General features: G+C 43.2%; 1 protein-coding gene across 1 annotated transcript in view; it reads left to right on the plus strand.

Annotated features, from left to right (window-relative positions):
- The window catches only part of LOC147085022 (basement membrane-specific heparan sulfate proteoglycan core protein-like), a 93126-nt gene that overhangs the window by 28186 nt on the left and 44807 nt on the right, over positions 1-20133 (plus strand). Inside the window, exons 7-11 of the mRNA XM_085979403.1 lie at positions 7696-8077; positions 9075-9335; positions 10917-11171; positions 12219-12494; positions 19759-20037. Of these exons, the coding sequence (XP_085835529.1) occupies positions 7696-8077; positions 9075-9335; positions 10917-11171; positions 12219-12494; positions 19759-20037 (1453 nt within the window). The remainder of the gene's footprint in view (positions 1-7695; positions 8078-9074; positions 9336-10916; positions 11172-12218; positions 12495-19758; positions 20038-20133) is intronic.

Below are 20133 nucleotides of genomic sequence, written 5' to 3' on the forward strand. Positions count from 1 at the left end.
TTTACAGTGTGTGGGTTCTGTGGGTAGATGATAAACTTGGTGCATGTCATTGCTTGATGATTTCGAGTGCGGCAGGCACGCTTCTTGTTAACAACTGCCACAGAGAGAGAGAGAAAGAGAGAGAGGGGGAGAGAGGCGGAGCGGGAGAGGGAGTCAGAGCGAGATACAATCAGATAGGGACAGAGAGAGACAGATAGACAGAGATTGTAAGAAAGTAACAATGAAGCTGTCCACGAAGGAGAGTGACAGAGAGGGCAGGAGTTTTTTTTTTCAACTCAGTTTTGCAGATTCACTATATGAAGGGCTTATTTTATTTTCTGTTGTGAGGGAGAAAATACACATTAACGGGACGACATCCCTTGAGTTAATAAAGCTGAGGAGAACAAATTTACTATGATTTTACTTGACCTAAACTGACGGCTTAAGGGTGTTTGGCAGGGAATTTTAAAATGCTGGATCTTTAAAATTAATTTCTGATGCTGTTTACTGGAATTTAGACAGAAGTGACTCTTTATGGTTACAGGACATTGAGGCTGCCTTCCTGTGAGATGCTGACGTCAGCGCTCTATTGGCTTGTTAACCACTGGATCACAAGCCCAGCAAACAGGAAAAAACAACAGGGTTTGCATCTTTAATGTACCATCGACTCTTTCGCCAGAATCTCATCTATTTTAACAACTTGACATTAGTTGTGGGACCATGTTGGTCACAGCTAGTTCCACAGATTAATGAGGTAGAGCTTAAAATATGTGGTTAATCTTAAATTGTTCTTTCTTGAGCTTATAATAAGCCACATGAGTTATGTGTTGCACTGCACATAAAACCCACTTTTTGGAAAGAATTGTCCTAACTGAATGCTTCAATCATTCACCCTATTGAATCCTAGCTTGACAAGTCCCAGGTTCGACATGTTGAACAATGAAATGCAGACACATCTCATTGACCATTGACCATTTTGCAATTATTTTTGCAAAGTTTGCAGCAACAGGTATTGCCTTAGTAGTGTGATTCCTGTGGTCTGAGGCCGACAAAAGCTTTCTGCTGCTTTCTGCTTCTAGCTGCTGGGTCATGTACTGTCTTCACGAGTATCAGTTGCAACCAAGTCAATACTTGTAATTCTGATTCGGTTAAAGATGAGTTAACTGATAATAGGAACATAACAACAGGAGTAGGTCATTCAGCCCTTCGAGGCTGCTCTGTCATTCAACTATATCATGGTTAATCTGCACCTCCACTCCAATTACCCCACCTTGCTCAATATCCAATGTTACTCTTCCTCAACTAATGACAGCCGTGGCTCAGTGTATAGCATTCTCGCCTCTGAGTCAGAAGGTTCGTCGATTCCGGTCCCACAACAGGGACTTGAGCACAATCAACTAAGCTGACACTCCAGTGCAGTGCTGAGGGAGTGCTGCAATGTCGGAGGAGACGTTAAAGTGAGGCCCCGTCAGGGGAGTTATCCCAGGTGCCCTGGCCAATATTTCACCCTCAATCATCTAACAAAAACAGATAATCCTGTCATTATCAACATCACTGTGTGGAAATTGACAGCTACGTTTCCTGCAGTGACTGCACTTCAAAGGTACTCCATTGGCTGCAAAGCGCATTGTGAAGCCCTGAGGTTGTGAAAGGCGCTATAGGAATGCAAGGCCTTTTTTCGTTGTCTGCAATGAGATGGGTAAACTTATCTAGAGTCACAAAATTAATGTTAAAATATAATTAGAATATTTGTTCTGGTAGAGCAAAGTTAACGGTTACCTGGAGTGAGTCGGATAGGCGGAATAGATTGGGCAGCTCAAGCAGATACACTGGATAAGCCTGTGTTTAGAATTTATTTTAAAATTGCAAGAGCTCATTTCACTTTTCAGCGTTAGGTTGGAATCGTCATCACGTTAGGTTTAAGTTCCCCTTTTCTCCAATTTGGTCAGAAGTCATAGTGATCTCTGCGCGCAGTCGCATGGAGAATGGTCAGTGAGCTCCACAGCTGCAGACTGATCCTGGGGAACTCACTCCAGCCGCTGTCTCCTCATTCCCCGTAAGTACACCCTCGGGATCTGCGCGTGCGGGCGTTTGGTACTGAAGAAGTAGAACAGTGTCAGCGGCTTATTGTGGGCGGGTACATTTGTTGGGTGCAGGAGTGGGAAGCGGAGCCATGCGCTTGGGAATAGGTTGCTCTGTGTTTGATGGATTCGATTTGTTCAGGCTCTCTGTGGAAATGTTAACCCAAATCTGAATAAATAGAGGCTGCATTGAAATAAACAGAATTATGATCCATGAGTTTTAAAAATTGGCTTGGCTCTCTTAAAGGCGAGCGACTGTCTGCAAAGTGGAAAAATGCAATGTTGGGGAATGGCAGGGGAGTGGGAACAATTAGCAAGTTCTTTCGAAGAACCGGCACAGGCATCATGGCCGAATGGCCTCCTTCTGTGCTGTATGATTTTTAATTTCACTTTCCAGATAAAAGGAACTGAAAACAGCTGATACGAAGGGAGCCTTTTCACAGAGGGAAAGGAGCTTCTGCTTGGAGCCCCCGCTTTCGAAATGAAGCACATCTGTCGCCTTCTGATTTTCTGTAAGTGATTCTCAAATATTGCCAGTGCCTTTGAAAATCTGCGTCACTCACCCCGGACCCACAATCAGAATAATAAGGCTCATTCTGTAAAAGTCAGCGACGCACTAAATTGATATTGACAGTTTCTGAAAGGAAGACATTCATTTAAAATGCGTTGAAATGTCATTTTCTATGTTTCTGTTTTAATCAGAATTTAGTGCAACAACAGACCTAAGTTTGATTATTCAAGGTAACAGGATCTTTCCGCTCATCTAAGAGATCACTTTTGCTATAACAGGTTGCAGCTCAATAGGATTGCTTCTAAACAGCCTAATATTTTTTAATTTACCAATTATTTAGCCTCACCTGCAGAAACTGCTTTCAAATTTCTAATTCTTGTAGTTTTGTTTATAAGTAGGAATTAACATTTTTATGCAATTCATACCAAGTGTCAGCGTTGTCCCAGTTGTTTCACTCTTACTAAATGCTATTAATAAATGCGGTGAGCTTTGCTGTGCTTGGTCTCTGTGGCTAGCTGTTAATCTTGGTCTGTATCATTGCTTCATGATTTTGTGTGGCCCAGGCTGGCTTCTTGTTTAACATCTGCTATAGGGAGACAGGGAGATAGATGCATTTAAAGAGAGGGAGAAACTTTCACACATACACACACACACAGCTAACGAAAAATGTGGAGAGAGACCGAGGCAGAGATAGAGTCAAAGAGAGAGAGAGCAAAAGTGAGAGAAAGAGATGGAGTCAATGTGTCAGAGTGAAAGTGGAAGATTAACACACGAGAGAGACAGAGTCAAAGAGATACAGCAAGTCATAGACACACATGACTGGGAGAGACACACAAAAAGAGGCAGAGAGAGAGAAAATGAGGGAGAGACAAGGAGGTGCAGACTCAGAGTGAGAGAGACATAGATTGAATGAAACAACATGCAGTGACACTGATAGTCAATGAGAGAGAGAGCGTCAAATTGACAGACAGAGCAACTGAGAGTGACATTCAGAAAGTGAGACTGACATAAGGTAGGTCAGAGAGAGGGTGAGGCCGAGGGATCTATGGGCAAACAGATGAAGACTGGCAAAGTTTGAAAGAGAGAGATTGAGTCAGCGAGGGAGAGACAGAGAGAGCGAGAAACAGACAAACAGAAGGCAAACATTCAGAGAGGCGGTGGGCTAAAGTTTTCGTGAGAGAAAGCGAGAGAGAGCGAAAGAGAGATATGCAGTGCGAGAGACACACAGATAGCGACATAGCGAGACAGAGATAGAGCATTAGTATTTTTTTCAATGCAGCAATATAATTATATTTTTTTAATTCCTGGTGTAAGGGAGAACAAAATACAGCAATGTGCTAACCGGGCACCATTTTGAATTTCAGGCTCATTTAATATCTGCTGCCTAACCTGGAGTTAACAAAGCTGAAGAGATAACATTTACTTTGATTTAACTTGACCTAAACTGGCGGCTTCAAGGATTATGGCAGCGAACTTCATAATTGTGGATCTTTAATATTAATGTCTCATGCAATTTACTTGAATTTAGACAGAAGTGACTGATTATGGTCAAATGCCATTGAAACTGACTTGCTGTGAGATGCTGACGTCAGCACTCTATTGTCTTGTTAACCACTGGACCACAAGAGCAGAAAACAGGAACAAACAACAGGGTTTGCATCTTTAGTGTACCACCGACTCTTTCACCATAATCTCAACTATTTTAATAACATGACATTAGTTGTGGGACCATGGTAGCCACAGCTAGTTCCACAGCTTAATGCGCTAATTCTTAAATGATAATTAGTAATTCGTAACCTGTTTGTTCTTGAGCTTATAATCACCCCCATGTTTCATTTGTTGCACAGCACATAACACCCACCTTGTGAAAATAATTGGCCAAATTGAATACTTGAAACATTCACCCTATTGAATCCAAACTGGACAGAAGGCCCAGGTTTTACATGTTAAACAATGAAATACAGAGACATCTGAATTGATCATTGAACCAGCATCAGATATTGCCTAATTAGTGTGATTCCTCTGGTCTGAGGCGTGAAAAAATCTTCCTGCAGCCAGCTGCTTGATCATGTACTGTCTTCACGAGCAACATTTGCAACCCAGTCATAACTTGACATGCTGATTAGGATAAAGATGTTTTAAATTATGATGGAAACATATGAAAACGAGTAGCCCATTCAGCCCTTCGAGGCTGCTCTGTTATTGAATTATATCATGGTTGAACTGTACCTCTACTCCAATGACCCCCCTTTGCTCATGTTCGTGGATTCAAGTCGCAGACCAAAGACTTGAGCACAAAAATCTGGGATCAAATTCCAGTGCAGTGCTGTGGGAGTGCTGCACTTTCGGTGGTGCCGTGTTTCAGATGATACGTTAATGCGAGGCCCCTTCGGGGAGATTATCCCTGGAGCCCTGGGCAATATTTGTCCTTCAATCAACATAACAAAAACAGATTATCTGGTCATTATTATCAACACTGTGTGAAAATTGACAGCTATGTTTCCTACAGTGACTACACTTCAAAAGTACACCTTTGGCTGCAAAGCGCTTTGGGAAGTCCTGAGGTTGTGATAGGCGCTATAGAAATGCACGTCTTTATTTTATTAACTAAAATCAATCTTGATCTCCATAATCAAAGTTCCAATTTATGCGCAGATTGCACAGCGTTCTTAGCGGATTGAGTTGCAATTTCTCACTACGCATTGTGTGAAAAGGTGCTTCTTCATTTCCATTTTAAATGGCCTATCACAAATTTTAAAGTAAAATTTCCTTCTCCATGACAGAGCAAACACACTCAGTGGCTCTCGGAACAATGATTCATTTCAATCTTTGTCAGTTCCCTTTCATCTGGCAGCAACTTTTCCATGTAGTCCTCAGACCATTAGGATCTTCAAAAAAAACCTTGGCCCGTAAATTCAGGTCTCCACGGGTGAGCACGCATGGGGTACTCTCCCGTAAGCCCAATGGAAGTGCCGGTTTAGTGCAAGCACTTTGTATGCGGGGGAAACCGGCGCTTCTGTTCCCCTGAAAGAAGGGATTCAGAGGTTGACAGCGTGCACGGGAGAAGCTGCGCATGCGCATCCAAGTTACGTTTATTTTGCAGCTTTTCCCGGGAGGGTATGTCTCCAGAAGTTACACGTTAAAAACCAGGTGTGAGGCCTGCTTTTTACAAGGTAAGTGCGGTGAATTAACTAAAATTAAAAAAAAATTTCCTCAGGTTTATTATTTTAAAATACTTTAAAGCAAGGTAAGTTTATTTTTAAACCCGTTAGAAAATAAAATTATTTTTTTCAAAAATGTAAATTATTGTTTAAAATAGTTATTTCATGTAATTTATAGTTTATTCAAAAAACTGTGACGAATTTTTAAAATCATTTGAAGATTTAGTGATGTTTTGGGGCCCGTAGTATTGATAAGTTTTGACAGCTCTTCCTGTCAAACTTATGAATGGGCATTCCCTGCTCCGATTGGCCCTCCATGGCGCACGTGATCCGAGGGAATGGATTGAACTAACTGCGCCCTTGGGATACGCAAGCACTCTGCGCCGGCAGTTGGAGCATGCCCAGGATCGGAATTCCACGCGGGCCCACAGCTCAACGTCAGGCGCGCAAAGTAAGTGCAGGTCGGGGGCTTGCACCCGCGGGAAGCCCACGACCCGAATTTCTGGGCCCTTATCTTTGTTCGTGAGAGGGTCAATCGACATAATTCGATGTATTATCATTTACATTCACATCAACTGAACTGAATACCTTGCGGCACGTATAGACTGGCGGCAAATGCGGTACCGCCTATTTTATGTCCCTGCCAAAGTCGAATTTCACCCCCTCGGTGTTCCCTCTAGTCAGCTGCATTACAGCTTAGCAGCTTAGGTCAAACTTGAAGATGGTCTCAGATAATGAAACATATTTTACATTGTCTTCTCTCTTTCAGTGCAAATTACTCATCAGGCGACCACACAAGGTATGATGACAATAATGTCCATTCGGTTTGTGGAATGAACGCTTCCAATTTATAGCTAAAGGACAGTAACAATCCAACAATTGAGTAATTTTCAGTTGTTCACCCGAGCATAAAACTGACCACCTGGATACGCGAAGTTAAGAGAAACATTCGATCATCATTTTCATTGATTCAGTGGGAATGTAAAGTGGGCAGTTTCTCTCACGGTCGGCCAATCAGAACCGCAGTTTTAAGCCTCAGCACCAAATTTAATGTCGACCACAATATGTTAAAGACAAAGTGACCTATAAATTGGTCTGGGTAACTGCCAGCTCAGTCACCTGAGGATTGGCAGCGAGTAATAATAAATGAGTAATTATATGGATTGATAAAAAAAGTTCTTTGATGAAGTAACAGCAAGTGTTGATGAAATTAGTGCGTTAATGTTGTGTATAGGCTTTCAAAAAGCGCTTAATGAAGTTCCACATAACAGATTTGTTAGCAAAATTGAAATCCATGTGAATAAGGGGAAGTGGCAGTGTGGATAAGAAATGGACTGAGACAAAGAGCAGAGATTGGTTGTGAAGTGAATATTCAGTGGTGTCTCGCAGAGGTCTGTATTGGGACCTCTGTTCTGTCTGATAATTATATATCACTAGGACTTGGGTATACAGGGGTACAATTACAAACCTTGCAGAAGTCATGAAGCTCGGAAATGTAGCTAGCAATGCGAAAGATAGAAACAGACATCAGAAGGATAAAGACAGACTGGTGAAATGGGCAGACACATGGCTGATGCAAATTAATGCTGGAAATTGCAAAGGACATTTACTAAAAGTGCACCAGGGACACGGGATTTCAGTTGCATGGAGAAACGAGAGCTGTTCTCCTTTGAGCACAGAAGTTTAAGGTGTGACTTGATAGAGGTGTTCAAAATCATGAAAGGTTTTGATACAGTAAATAAGGAGACACTGTTTAAATTTAAGCTAATTGATAGATTTAAAACGCCTACCGCCTGATACAGGGAGGCGATTGTGCCGCCCAAACATTGGTCCTTGTGAAAATGGTAGGGGGCAGAGTGTCGGCGTTAAATGGATGGTAAGTCTACCGACCCCATGTCGAGGCCATTACCACCCGATTTCAGCAAGTTAATTTCACTTCATGAATAGAAATTTCGATCAATAGACACCCGATATGTCTCACCTGGTTGGGACACTGAGTAGAAATTACCCACTGTACTTACTACAGTGTATAGTGCAAAGACTGGAAGTTTCCAAATTTCTAATCATAAATTCCATTTATTGTCTTTCTGCAGCTCCTGGGCCGGAAGTGCTGGTTAGTTTTCCCAGCAGTGGTGTGGTAAAGGAAGGAGAGGAATTTAAGCTGCAGTGTCGATACAGTGGCAAAGCTATTTACACTAATTGGTTAAAAAATAATATACATTTACATGAACCTCAGAGTGAGTTTTATGAATCACTAGCAGACAGCAGCAGTGGAGGCTCTTACCAGTGTGATGTATGGTCAAACAAATCGGAGAGGAGTGAGGCTCTGGAAGTGGTCACAATCGGTAGGTGAACTTTGACACTTAATAGCATAGAAAATAGACACAAGACAGAATAATAAGCATTCATATAGCGTCTATCACGACCTCCGATTGCACTGCACAGACAATTAATTACTTTTCAATATATTCACTGATGTAACGTGAGATAAGTGACAGCTAGTTCGGGCAGAGCAAAGCTCCCACAAAGAGCATTGTAATAATGACCAGATCATTTTACACTTCTATGCTTGCTCTAATGATTGCTCTTTCAATTATTTTTGTTGGATTTTTGACGTCCATCTAAGTGGGGATATGGGGCCTCAGTATAATGTCTCATTGGAAAGGAACCGTTTCCTGCAATAACGACACCGGGAGTCTCTGGTGTGGGATTCGAACCAACGCCTTATTGTCGCAGAGGCGATTGAGCCACGCCTACTGTTGATTATTGGCTGCTGAGTCAAACCGCTGGAAGTGGCCACCATCAGTCGCTGAACTTTGACCCATAGTCAGCTCAGCTCTTGTCACGAAAATTTACTGTTTTAAAGAGGACTCTCAGTATATATTGTGAGACAGTGTATCAAACATATTACTTACTTGAGCAAAATTGCCAAGTGGACACTGGGATGAATGATACCATTCTGCCGCACCTCCCTTCAACCAGCTCTGCTCTAAATAGAACAATCCCAGCTCCTTTAGTCTCACCACACCCAATGAACAAATACCAGTCGTTCCTTGAAAGAGTGCCGAGTTTGTTGCTGATTTGTAGAATCGGGTTTCGAAGTAAAAGTTATTTGATGAACGTTTGAAGGACAACATACGGGGCATCAGCTGAACATAAGAAGGGACACGTGACTTTCTAATGCCACATTTGTCACTACAGCTTTTCGGGTTATAGGCCTGTTGTTCTTTACTGAAGTGATTACTATAGATGCACTCTAATGGAAATATACTATAGGATGTCATACCTGTAGTTTAACATATTACAATTTGTACTTACTTAATATTTCTTACATATTTTCAGCTTCTGATATGATTTTAACTCTTGAAGTAAAACCAAGAGCCACGCTGTCAGGTGAAAGAATTATCCTGAATTGTTTGGTGTCTGACCAGAAAGGGAGAGGATACTTCCTGTGGTATCAGAAAGAAGAGATAATACATGGAAGTTCTCAATCTCAGTACATCATAACTAAAGCAGAAATTGCAGATGGGGCATCTTATCGGTGTGAATGCAAAATAGGCTACAGGAAGTGGGTCTCGCAGGAAGTAAACCTCACCGTAACAGGTTGGTCGCTGGCTTTGCTGTTTTCCTCCCAAAGTTGCTGCTTGTTAATTTGCTGAAAGATGGAAAACGATGCGAAGAACATTCTTTGGCTCGACAATTTTTGTTGAAGTTGGTAAATATTTGCAATTACTGGGAAAACATTCCAAGCTGTGCATTGTAGGCAAGCTTCTGGGTCGCATGTGGCAAAATCAGCCACTGCGTTAACTGTAAGGGCCCCATGAATCCGTAGGAGTGCATGTCTCCTTCTCGGTTGCTCCTGAGAATTATCGGGAAATGTCGTTGGAGTTCATCTGCATTTCATTTCCGTGCTCTCACGCTGCTGGGCGATTGCATGGGCATCCCCGTGCTCATATCATTAGGCCTGCATATGGGCTAGTAATAAGAGGGTGGTTAGAATGTGGAACTCGCTCCCACAGGGAGTAGTTGAGGGAACTGCAATTAAGGTGAAGCTAGATAATTACATGAGCGAGAAAGGAATTGAAGGATATCTTGATGGGGTAGATGATGAAGGCTGGGAAGAGACCCGTGTGGAAGATAAGCACCTGCATGGACCTATTAGGCCGAATGGCCTGGCTCTCTGCTGTAAATATCGTGTACAATGTACTATGAGTCAGGAGGGATGTTTCTGGTCTTCCACAAAAGTTTCCTATTCATTTACAATGGCGGACCCCAAGAGAGGAGGGCTCTTGAAGGACACTGGTGGTGGAGCTTTCGTCCGCTTAATCTGCCAACCAAAGTCTTTGTGAGGATCCAAGGGCATCCTAAAGTGGTAGCAAGGTAGGTAGTTATTTGAATTAAATTCTCACCCCCAAACTCCTGCCTGTCGATCGTAGGTATTGGAAGATTTTGAACTGCTAATCTTTGGCTGCAACCAGAAAGCCCCATTTCAAAGTTAACATGAGTCTCCTGGCAGTGATCTCGGTCCTACTGATGTGTATGCAAACCAACGTAAGACCATCCCAACATAGGCGGATTTGATGCTAATGGATGGAAGATTGTAGCTGGTTCAGGCTTATAGCTGAGGCCTGGAATATTTGGGGCACTCTTTACCTTATGTTGACAACGCATCTCTGGGACCTTGTGCCCACTGGCCGATTCAGAAGGCAAAATGAGCTGGATGCACTCCTTCCAGAATCTGGTGCTGTGGATGGAATGCTCCTCAAAAAATCCGGCGTAATTTCCTTCTTTTGAAATCAAAAGTGTACATATACGGCGGGTTCAGTGAGCAATACGTGATCCTTTGTGCCGGATTTTCTATTCCCTTTTCTGCTTATGAGTTTCTTAACCGCCGTGCCCAACGTAGATTATTTTCAGTGTTCCAACCTAAGAGTAGCTGGGCCAAATGGTGGGGAAGTGCTGCAGGAGGAGAGCAATACCAATGAACCCAAATTGGAACCATCAGTATATTCAACAGCAACTGTCCACTGCTTCCTTTCTGTTCTGTATTTGCCCCAGCCTGGATTGGATTTGGGATTGGGATTATATAACGTGTCCAATGTATTCGGGCTGTTGTCGAAGCAGTTCTTCGTTTGATTTCATCATTTGTTAAACTAAACTACGAAATTTTGTTCCCAACATTAGATGGCGATGTGGCCTTCCAGGTCGACCCACCTTCGGTTTTGGAAGGAGATGTTCTGAATCTGAATTGTCGGTACAGAAAATATTATTTGTGGAAAGATGTTGGCTTTTACAAAGGAAATAGAAGGATCCACTCAATGAAGTTGTATTATTGGAACGCTCTGCATAGCATTAGAGTGAATAGTTCAAAAGACAGTGGATCATACCATTGTACTATTGACGAGAAAATTTATCGAAGTGTTCATGTTCACGTTCACGGTACGTATGCAAAATTTCAATTGGTGATACCCCTCTTTAATATTTATAAATATTACTGGTCCGAGAATTTCTGAATCTGTACAAAGTTATATATAGTTCTGTGATCTCGGAATAATTTGTTCACGTTAGGTCATATGATGTTTGTCTAACAACGTGCTACTTTAGTCGATATTTAACACGGGCGGGTCTCCTCCCATGCCAGCTCCAGCAGATTTCTTTCTCCTCCCGACCCACCTTTGAGGAGAATTTGGCGGCTTCCTCCATTACCACCATGTGACATCTAGAGGCTGACGGGCAGTTTTCTGCCACGAAACCGAAATTTGATGCTGCCTCTGTCCTTAATAAGCACGATGAGTATATTTGACAAAGTACCAGCAGGTCCTCGTGAGACCCTGGAACGTCAGTGGTCGGTCCGCTGACGAACATTGTGGAAGGATAGAATAAGCAGTGTGCTCCTCTCCACTCTGTTTTGCTATTTTCACTTACGTGTTTGGCGCAAACTTCGCCACAGACCCCTAATAAACTATGGGAGCAGATTCCCTTGGATGCCCTTGTCATCGCAGCGGGTGTGTTATATCATCACTGATCCATCACCCTGGCCGTGAGAATCTGGAGTCTTTGTAAATTCAGATGGTGACAACGGAGCAGGGGGCTTTGTTGGGGACAGAGCGATTTTGCTGCGACCAATTGTGGAGTTCACCGTGGTCATAATAGATGGAGAGACACGGCAGATAATGGCTAAAAGAGAAAAGAGCTATGGGAGGATCCCTGCTGAAATATAAGTCTTGTCCTGGTTGGAATTTCTGTTTCAGCACTTTATATTAAGCAGATTAAGATCTCCGCAAACAAAGCAGCGAGAGGAATTCCACAACAATATAGTAATGCTTCCTGCTCTAGTGTTCCACAATACAGCTGCTAGTTACCGTTAATTGTAGACGCCCCTCGTGGCGATTTGCGGTATTGCCTTGCTCCTATTAAAAAGCTCTGCTGTCTGTTTAACTCAGTGATAGGAAATGTTACCTGTCAATCCAGATTCTGCTTTCACAGAACTCTTCTCCAAACCTAAACTGAGGACTGACCCTGCAGTTGAAATATTTGAGGGACACCAGTTAGTATTCATCTGTATTATTGAAACAATGCCGTACAGTAATGGGCTTCAATACTCATTTTACAAAAATGGCAAAGCTCTGATATTGACTTCATACAACACATTTAAGCTCACGGAGACAGCTTCTTTGAAGGACTCGGGGACTTACCTGTGTGAAGCAAATATTTCCTACCGCGTTGTGAAAAAGAGTGATGAGGTTTCCATTGCAGTTAAAGGTAAGGACAGCCAGCTGTAATTATAGTTGAATGAAAGAATTCTTCAGGGGATTATACTTAAATAAACATACGAGAGGGATCCAGTCTGGTAAAGGATTTACCCACAAGTTTATCACGTAATAATCAATTTTGAATGCAACCTGCTAAATGACAGCGCCACCTGGTTCTTACACTATCCATACATTTGCTGAAAACCGAAGTTTTAAAAGCTGCTACGTTTGAGGACCAGCGCCCACTCCCAGTGGGTAATAGTAGCTTCCTGAAATAGTGTGGAATTGGGCGATATTGAATTTATCTCCCATTATATGTCCCGACCGTTTTTGCATCCATTGATCTTCAATGGACAGGAATATCGCGCGTAGTGTAGAATTGGTGCAAGATTCGATGCCGTGCATTTTAACCCATAGCCCCAAGGTAAAGTTACCTTCCCTGTTTCTAACTGGCATATTCAGCAGCGAGCAGAACCTGGTCAGGAACAGCAGGGTGATTAATCAGCCAATGCCTTACCACTTACTAGCCCCGGAAATCTTCTATAGTTGAAAACTCGGGGGTAAAATTTAACATTGACAGCGCTAAAACTGAACGGCAGAAAATTGAATTGAAATTGGCCTGTGTTTATAAAGGGTGATCAATCTGCTACCACCGGTTTTTTACCCCAGACAAACTTGAATTTTCACCCCCTCCAATTTCAGTAGCGGTGGATGCAAAATGCCCGAGGTCACTAACGTCTGTGCCTCTGGTGCCCGGGGATTCCTTCCCAATCTTTTAGATCCGACCAATCATAACTCGAGCTTTGCATTTTCAATGGGGCAGGCAATCTGAAAACAAGGTGGGAGTTATCAATCCTGTGTCGGCAGTGGATTTCAGAAAAATTGTATTGATAGTAGCTGAGCGTTTAACATGAAGGTCCTAAAATTTGCAGTTGCTGCCACAACGACCAAGGATATTTCAGTATTTAAGACCCGGGAGTAAAGCATCGCCTGGGCTGAGAGCTGAGTTCAAATGATGGGGTTGTGGGGTTGGGGTGTTGGGGGATAATCTCACAGGATCCGCAGGATGTTTCTTCCATTCATTTCAATGGAAGGGTTAACTTGTTCCCAAATCTAGCCACGACAGGATGTTCAGACCTCAAGTGATAACTGTGTCAAGGTCCCGAACTGCATATTCCCGTAGCAGAGCGCAATCAAGGATTATTGAAAGCCTCTTTCTCTGAGCTGCTGTCGGCTTTTCATTCTTCTGCTCATTAACGTGAGTTGTCCAAACACATAAATTGTTAAGTCTGTGATGGATGTGGAACCCGGAAAATCCATGCATTATTCTATTTTATAGAGGTCTTCTCCATACCTACACTGAGGGCTGAGTCTGGAGCTCAATTATTTGTGGACCAACAGTTAAATCTCGCCTGTTTGGTTAAAATATTTCGATCCAATACTTCCTTGAGACTCGTATTTTACAAAGATGGACAATCTCTCACTTCAGCGGCAGACAACAACTATTACATCAAGAAGGCATCTCGGCCGGACGATTCGGGGAATTACTGGAGCGAAGCAACTACTTTGAACAGTGAGGTGAAGAAACTGAGTAATCAGGTTTCCGTTTCAGTCAGACGTGAGTACAATTTAAGACAATGTTATAACACTTTTAAAGAGAACATGAAAATCATAGAATACGGGTAGCGCTGATTCAACAGTACACCAGGGAAGTAAAAGTGTATTCACCAGGATAGACTTGAGGTATTGGGACTAACACTACCGGGTTAGCCATAGCTAAAGGTTATTTCATTAGTGGTTTTTAAATGCAAATTCCGAAATTGGGCGATTAGGGAAAGATATTTTCTCTGATTGCGAAGACAGGAAGGAGGGATCAGTAATGTATAATTATCATTAAAGCGGGAGGGTAGCGCTTAGAAGGACGTTCCGAGTGCTGGAACATAGAATGATTTGCCAGGTGGAGCGGTGGAGTTAGATAGAATTTTACAGTGAACATGAGGCTAGTGGCAGTGCCCTCGGGCCTACTGATGTGCGCCTGTCACTGCCCTACAGAAACCAGCGTAAGCCCGTCCCAACATAGGCAGATCTCTTGCTAATGGATGAGAGAGTGTAGCTGAATCAGGCATGTAGCTGAGGCCAGGAAGGTTTGGCGCACTCTTTCCTTATCGTCACAACGCAACTCGGGCACTGTGTGCCCTCTGGGAGACTCAGAAAGCAAAAGGAGCTGGATGCACACCTTCCATAATCTGGTCGGAGGGGGGGATGGAATGCACCTCACAGAATCCGGTGGAGTTTCCTTCTGTTGAGATCAATGGAGTACATTTACTGTGAGTTCGGTAAGCAATAAGTGATCATTAGTGCTAGATTTTCTAATCCCTTATGTGCTCGGGCGTTGCTTAACCGTCGTTCCCAAAATAGTTTATTTTCAGTGTATCAAACTAAGAAGAGCTGGGCCAAATGGTGGGGAGCTGCTGCACGAGGATAGATTATCAATAAACCCCATTTACAACCATCAGTAAATTCAACACCACCCGACTGCTGTTTCCTTTCTGTTCTTCTTTTTCCCAGACTTGCCTGGAGTTGGGATTGGGGTTTTCTCGTGTCCAATGTATACGGGCTGTTGTGGAGCAGTTCTCAGTTTGAGTTAAGCATTTGTTAAGCTAAAACCGCCACATTTTGTTCCCAACATTAGATCGCAAAGTGGCCTTCAATGTCGACCCACCTTCGGTTTTGGAAGGAGGTGTTCTGAATCTGAATTGTTGGTTCAGAATGCATTATTGGAGGCATAAAGATGTTGGCTTTTACAAGGGCAATATAAGGATTCACTCAATGAAGTTGACCGATCGGAGAGCTCTGCATAGCATTAGAGTGAATAGTTCAAAAGACAGCAGATCATACCATTGCACTGTTGGCAATAAGGAATCACGAAGTGTTCATGTTCACGTTCAAGGTACGTCGGCAATATTTCAATTGGCGATATCGCTCTTGGATATTTATCCATATTACAGGTCCGAGAGGTTCTGAATCTGTCCACATTTATGCATAGCTGTGTGAGCTCGGAAGAATTTGTTCGTGTTAGGTCATAGAGGCCTTGAATTTCCGTTCGGCGATTTCCTGCCGGTAGATGCCTCCAATCGGAAACAAATCTACGAACTTACCTGCTGGTTTGGAGAGCCCGAGGCTTCCGATCCTGGGCCTCTCCTGTTGGAAATGCGCAGAGGCCCAGGTATCCCAGGGGCACATACGGTTTGCAAGCGCTCCTGGGATCACGTGAGAAAGGCGAACAAATCAAAGAAGGGAATCCCCCTTCATACATTTGACAGGTCTGTAGGGACTGAACTGTCAAAAGTATGATTGGGAACCACATTTAAAAACACACTAAAACAGTAAATAAACTATTTAAAATTACAAAATTAAAATGAATTAAAATTCCATTTAATTAAATATTTTAAACATAATTTATAGAAAAAAAATTAAACATTTTTACTGGGCTATAAATAATTTACCGTTTCAAGAGTATTTCTAACTTATAAGTGAGTGATCAAATTTGTTATTTCTAACTTTCATCACTCTTATGCCTACTTTTACCAGTCGGACGAATTCTACAGCCTTTCAGCTGCCGGAAGTTGTGCAAACTCTCCAGCCACAGAGGCTCTTTTCTTGGGCAAGTGGATCATCTGTCAAGAGAATTCTTGACAGATCGCAGGTGCCGGTTTTAAGCGCATACCTGAAATCGGTACCTGCAAGGCCCCTATGGGTGAGTACACAGCTCGTATGCACCCGTGGGGGTTGGAAAACTTGGCCCATGATGGCTGTCTAACACCGTGCTACTTTAGCCAATAATTAACCCAGGGTGGGTCTCCTCCCGTGCTAACGCCGGCAGCTATCTTTCTCCTCCCGCCCCACCTCAGAGGAGAATTTGGCGGCTTCCCATTACCAGCCTGTTACATCAAGAGGCTGACGGGGAGTATTCCCCCACTAAACCGAAATATGATGGTGCCTCTCTCCCTAACAACCACGATGATGAGTTGACAAAATGCACCAGCAGGTACTCCTGAAAATTCAGTGGCGGGTCCGCTGATGGACTGTGTGGAAGGACACAATAAGCAGTGTGCTCCTCTCCCCTCTCTTTTGCCCTTTCCACTTACCTGTTTGGCATAAGCTTAATCACAGGCTCCTAATAAAATCTGTACGCTGATGCCGTTGGATGCCCTTATCATCGCAACGGGTGAGTTATATCATCACTGATCCATCACCCTGGCCGGGAGAATCGGGAGTCTTTTTAATTTCAGATGGTGACAGCTGAGCTGGGGGCTGGCTAGGGACAGAGCAATGTAGCTGTGGATATTGGTGGAGTTCACCCTGGTCATACTAGATGGTGAAGACGCAGCAGAGAATGGCTAAAAGAGAAAAGATCTAAGGGAGGATATTCCTGCTGATAATTAAGCCTTGCCCAGTATGGAATTCCGGTTTCAGCAGAATAAATTAAGCAGGTTAAGTTCTCCGCAAACAAAGCAGCGAGAGGAAATCCATAAAAACATAATAATGCTTCCTGCTCTAGTGATCCACAATACAGCTGCTGGTTACCATTAAGTATAGGCGCCCATCGTGGCTATTCTCTAGATGTAATCTCTCCAAATTTGCAGACAACACAAAGCTTGCTGGGCGTGTGTGCTATGAGGAGGATGCCAAGAAACTCCAGGCTGATTTGGAGAGATTGGGTGATTGGGCAAAAGCGTGGCAGATGCAATATAACGTGGATAAATGTGAGGTTATCCACTTTGGTGGCAAAAACAGGAAGGCAGATTATTATCTGAATCGCAATAGATTGGGAGAAGGGGAAGTGCAACGAGACCTGTGTGTCCTTGTGCACCAGTCGCTGAAGGTAAGCATGCAGGTGCAGCAGGTGGTTAAGAAGGGAATTGGCATGTTGGCCTTCGTAGCGAGATGGTTTGAGTACAGGAACAAGGATGTCTTGCTGCAGTTATACAGGGCCGTGGTGAGACCACACCTTGAGTATTGTGTGCAGTTTTGGTCAGCTTATCTGAGGAAGGATCACAGATCACAGAAACCCCACAGTGCAGATAGAGGCCATTTCGGCACATATCCCACCCAATCCCCGTAACCCCTACACCAAAACATATCCCCATTTAATCCCCCTAACACTAAGGGTCAATTTATCATAGCCAATCAACCTAACCCGCCATGGAAGGAGTTCAGCGAAGATTCACCAGGCTGATACCTGGGATGGCAGGAATGACGTATGAGGAGAGATTGGGTCGATTGGGCTTGTCCTTGCTGGAGTTTAGAAGAATGAGAGGGGATCTCATTGAAACTTATAAAATTCTGACGGGACTGGACAGACTAGATGCAGGAAGAATGTTCCCGATGGTCGGGCAGTCCAGAACCAGGGGTCACATTCTAAGGATAAGGGGTAAGCCATTTAGGACAGCAATGAGGAGGAATTTCATCACCCAGAGAGTGGTGAACCTGTGGAATTCTCTGCCACAGAAGGCAGTAGAGGCCAATTCATTAAATATATTCAAGAAGGAGTTGTATATATTTCTTAAGGCTAAAGGGATCAAGGGGTATGGGGATAAAGCAGTGACCAGGTACTGAATTTGGTTGATCGGCCATGATCGCATTGAATGGCGGAGAAGGCTCGTGGGGCCGAATGCCAACTCCTGCTCCTATCTTCTATGTTTCTATGTTTCTCGGTATTGGCTTGCTCTTATTATCAATCTCTGCTATTTGTTTAACACAGTGATAGGAACTGTTACCTATCAATCCATATTCTGTTTTCACAGAACTCTTCACCAAACCTAAACTGAGGTCTGAGCCTGCAGTTGAAATACTTGAGGGAGACCAGTTAAAATTCATCTGTTTTATTGAAAATATACCGTCAAATATTTGCTTAAAATATTCATTTTACAAAAATGGCACAGCTCTGATCTTGACCCCATACTACAAATATATTCTCACTGAGGCAGCTTCATTGAAGGACTCAGGGACTTACCAGTGCGTAGCAAATGCTTTCGACTTTGGTGTGAAAAAGAAGAGTGATGAGGTTTACATTTCGGTAACAGGTATGGACATTCAGCTTTAATTATTGTTCATCTTTCATTTAAAGAATTCTTCAGGGCATTATAGTTAAGTAACCATACGGGAGGGATCCGGTCTGGTAAAGGGTTAACCCTCAAGTTTATCGGGTATAAATCAATTTGAATGCAATCTTTTCAAATCTTATCACCACGTGGCTCTTATACAATCCTTACATTTGCTGAAAACCGCATTTGTAGGAGCTGCAAAATTTGAAGTCCAGTGCCCACTCTCAGTGGGTAACATTAGCTTCCTTCAGTAGTGTGGAAATGGGCGATTATGAAATTGCCTCCCATTATTTGTCCCGCCCGTTTTTGCTTCCCATCATCTTCAGCAGACAGGAAAATCGTGCGTGGTGTACAATTGGCGCAAGCTTCGATATTGGAAATTTTACCCCATGGCTCCAAGGTAAAGATACTTGCTCTGTTTCTGTCTGGCTGAATGAGAAACCAGCAGAACCTGGTCAGGAATAGCAGGGTGTTTAATCAGACAAAGCCTTAGCACTTACTAGTCCCGGAAATCTTTGATAGTTGAATACTCGGGGGTAAAATTTAACTTTGAGAGCGCAGTAGCGGATCAGCAGACAATGGAATTGAAATTTGCCTGTGTTTATAACGGGAGGCCAATCTGCGACCACCGGTTTTGCACCCCATCGAAATTTGAAATTTCACCCCGTCCAATTTCAGTAGAGGTGGAAGAGGATGAGGAAAAACGCCCGAGGTCACTAAAGTGTGAGCCTTTGATGCCCAGGAATTCCGTTTCCACTCCGTTAGATCCGGTCAATCATAACGCTATCTTTGCATTTTCTATGGAGCAGGCAATCTGATGACAAGGTGGGAGTTATCGATCCTGTGTTGGGAGTGGATTTCCAAAGAATGGCATTGTCAGTTGCTGAGCTTCTAGCATGAATGTCGCAAAGTTTGCAGGCGCTGCAACAATGACGAAGGAGACTTCAGTATTTAAGGCCTGGGCGCAAAGCATCATCTAGGCAGAGAGCTGAGTTAAAATTCTGGATCAGGGGCGCGTTCTGGTGTTGTGGGCTAATCTCACAGGACCCGCAGGATGTGTCTTCCACTCAATGTTCCAAAGATTAACATTTGCTGCACAAATCCGAAATTGTAATGTCTGTGATAGTTGTGGAATCTGTCAAATCCATAATTCGTTCTATTTTATAGAGCTCTTCTCCGAACCTACTTTGCGGGCTGATTCTGGAGCTCAATTATTTGAGGGCCAACAGATAAAACTCGCCTGTTTGGTAGAAATATTTCGATCCAATTCTTCCTTGAGACTCGTATTTTACAAAGATGGACAACCTCTCAATTCAGCGGCAGACCACAGCTATTACATCAGGGAAGCATCTCGGCCGGAAGATTCGGGGATTTACCGGTGTGAAGCAACTACTTTGAACCGTGAGGTGAAGAAACTGAGTAATCAGGTTTCAGTTTCAGTCAGACGTGAGTACAATTTAAGATAATTGTTTATCACTTTTAAAGAGAACAGGAAAATCATAGAGAACGAGTAACGCTGATTCAACAGATGATGCCAGGGAA

The sequence above is a fragment of the Somniosus microcephalus genome, unplaced genomic scaffold, assembly GCF_052327205.1.
Source record: "Somniosus microcephalus isolate GS21.2 unplaced genomic scaffold, FLI_Smic_1.0 unresolved_chr9, whole genome shotgun sequence".
Classification (NCBI taxonomy): domain Eukaryota; kingdom Metazoa; phylum Chordata; class Chondrichthyes; order Squaliformes; family Somniosidae; genus Somniosus; species Somniosus microcephalus.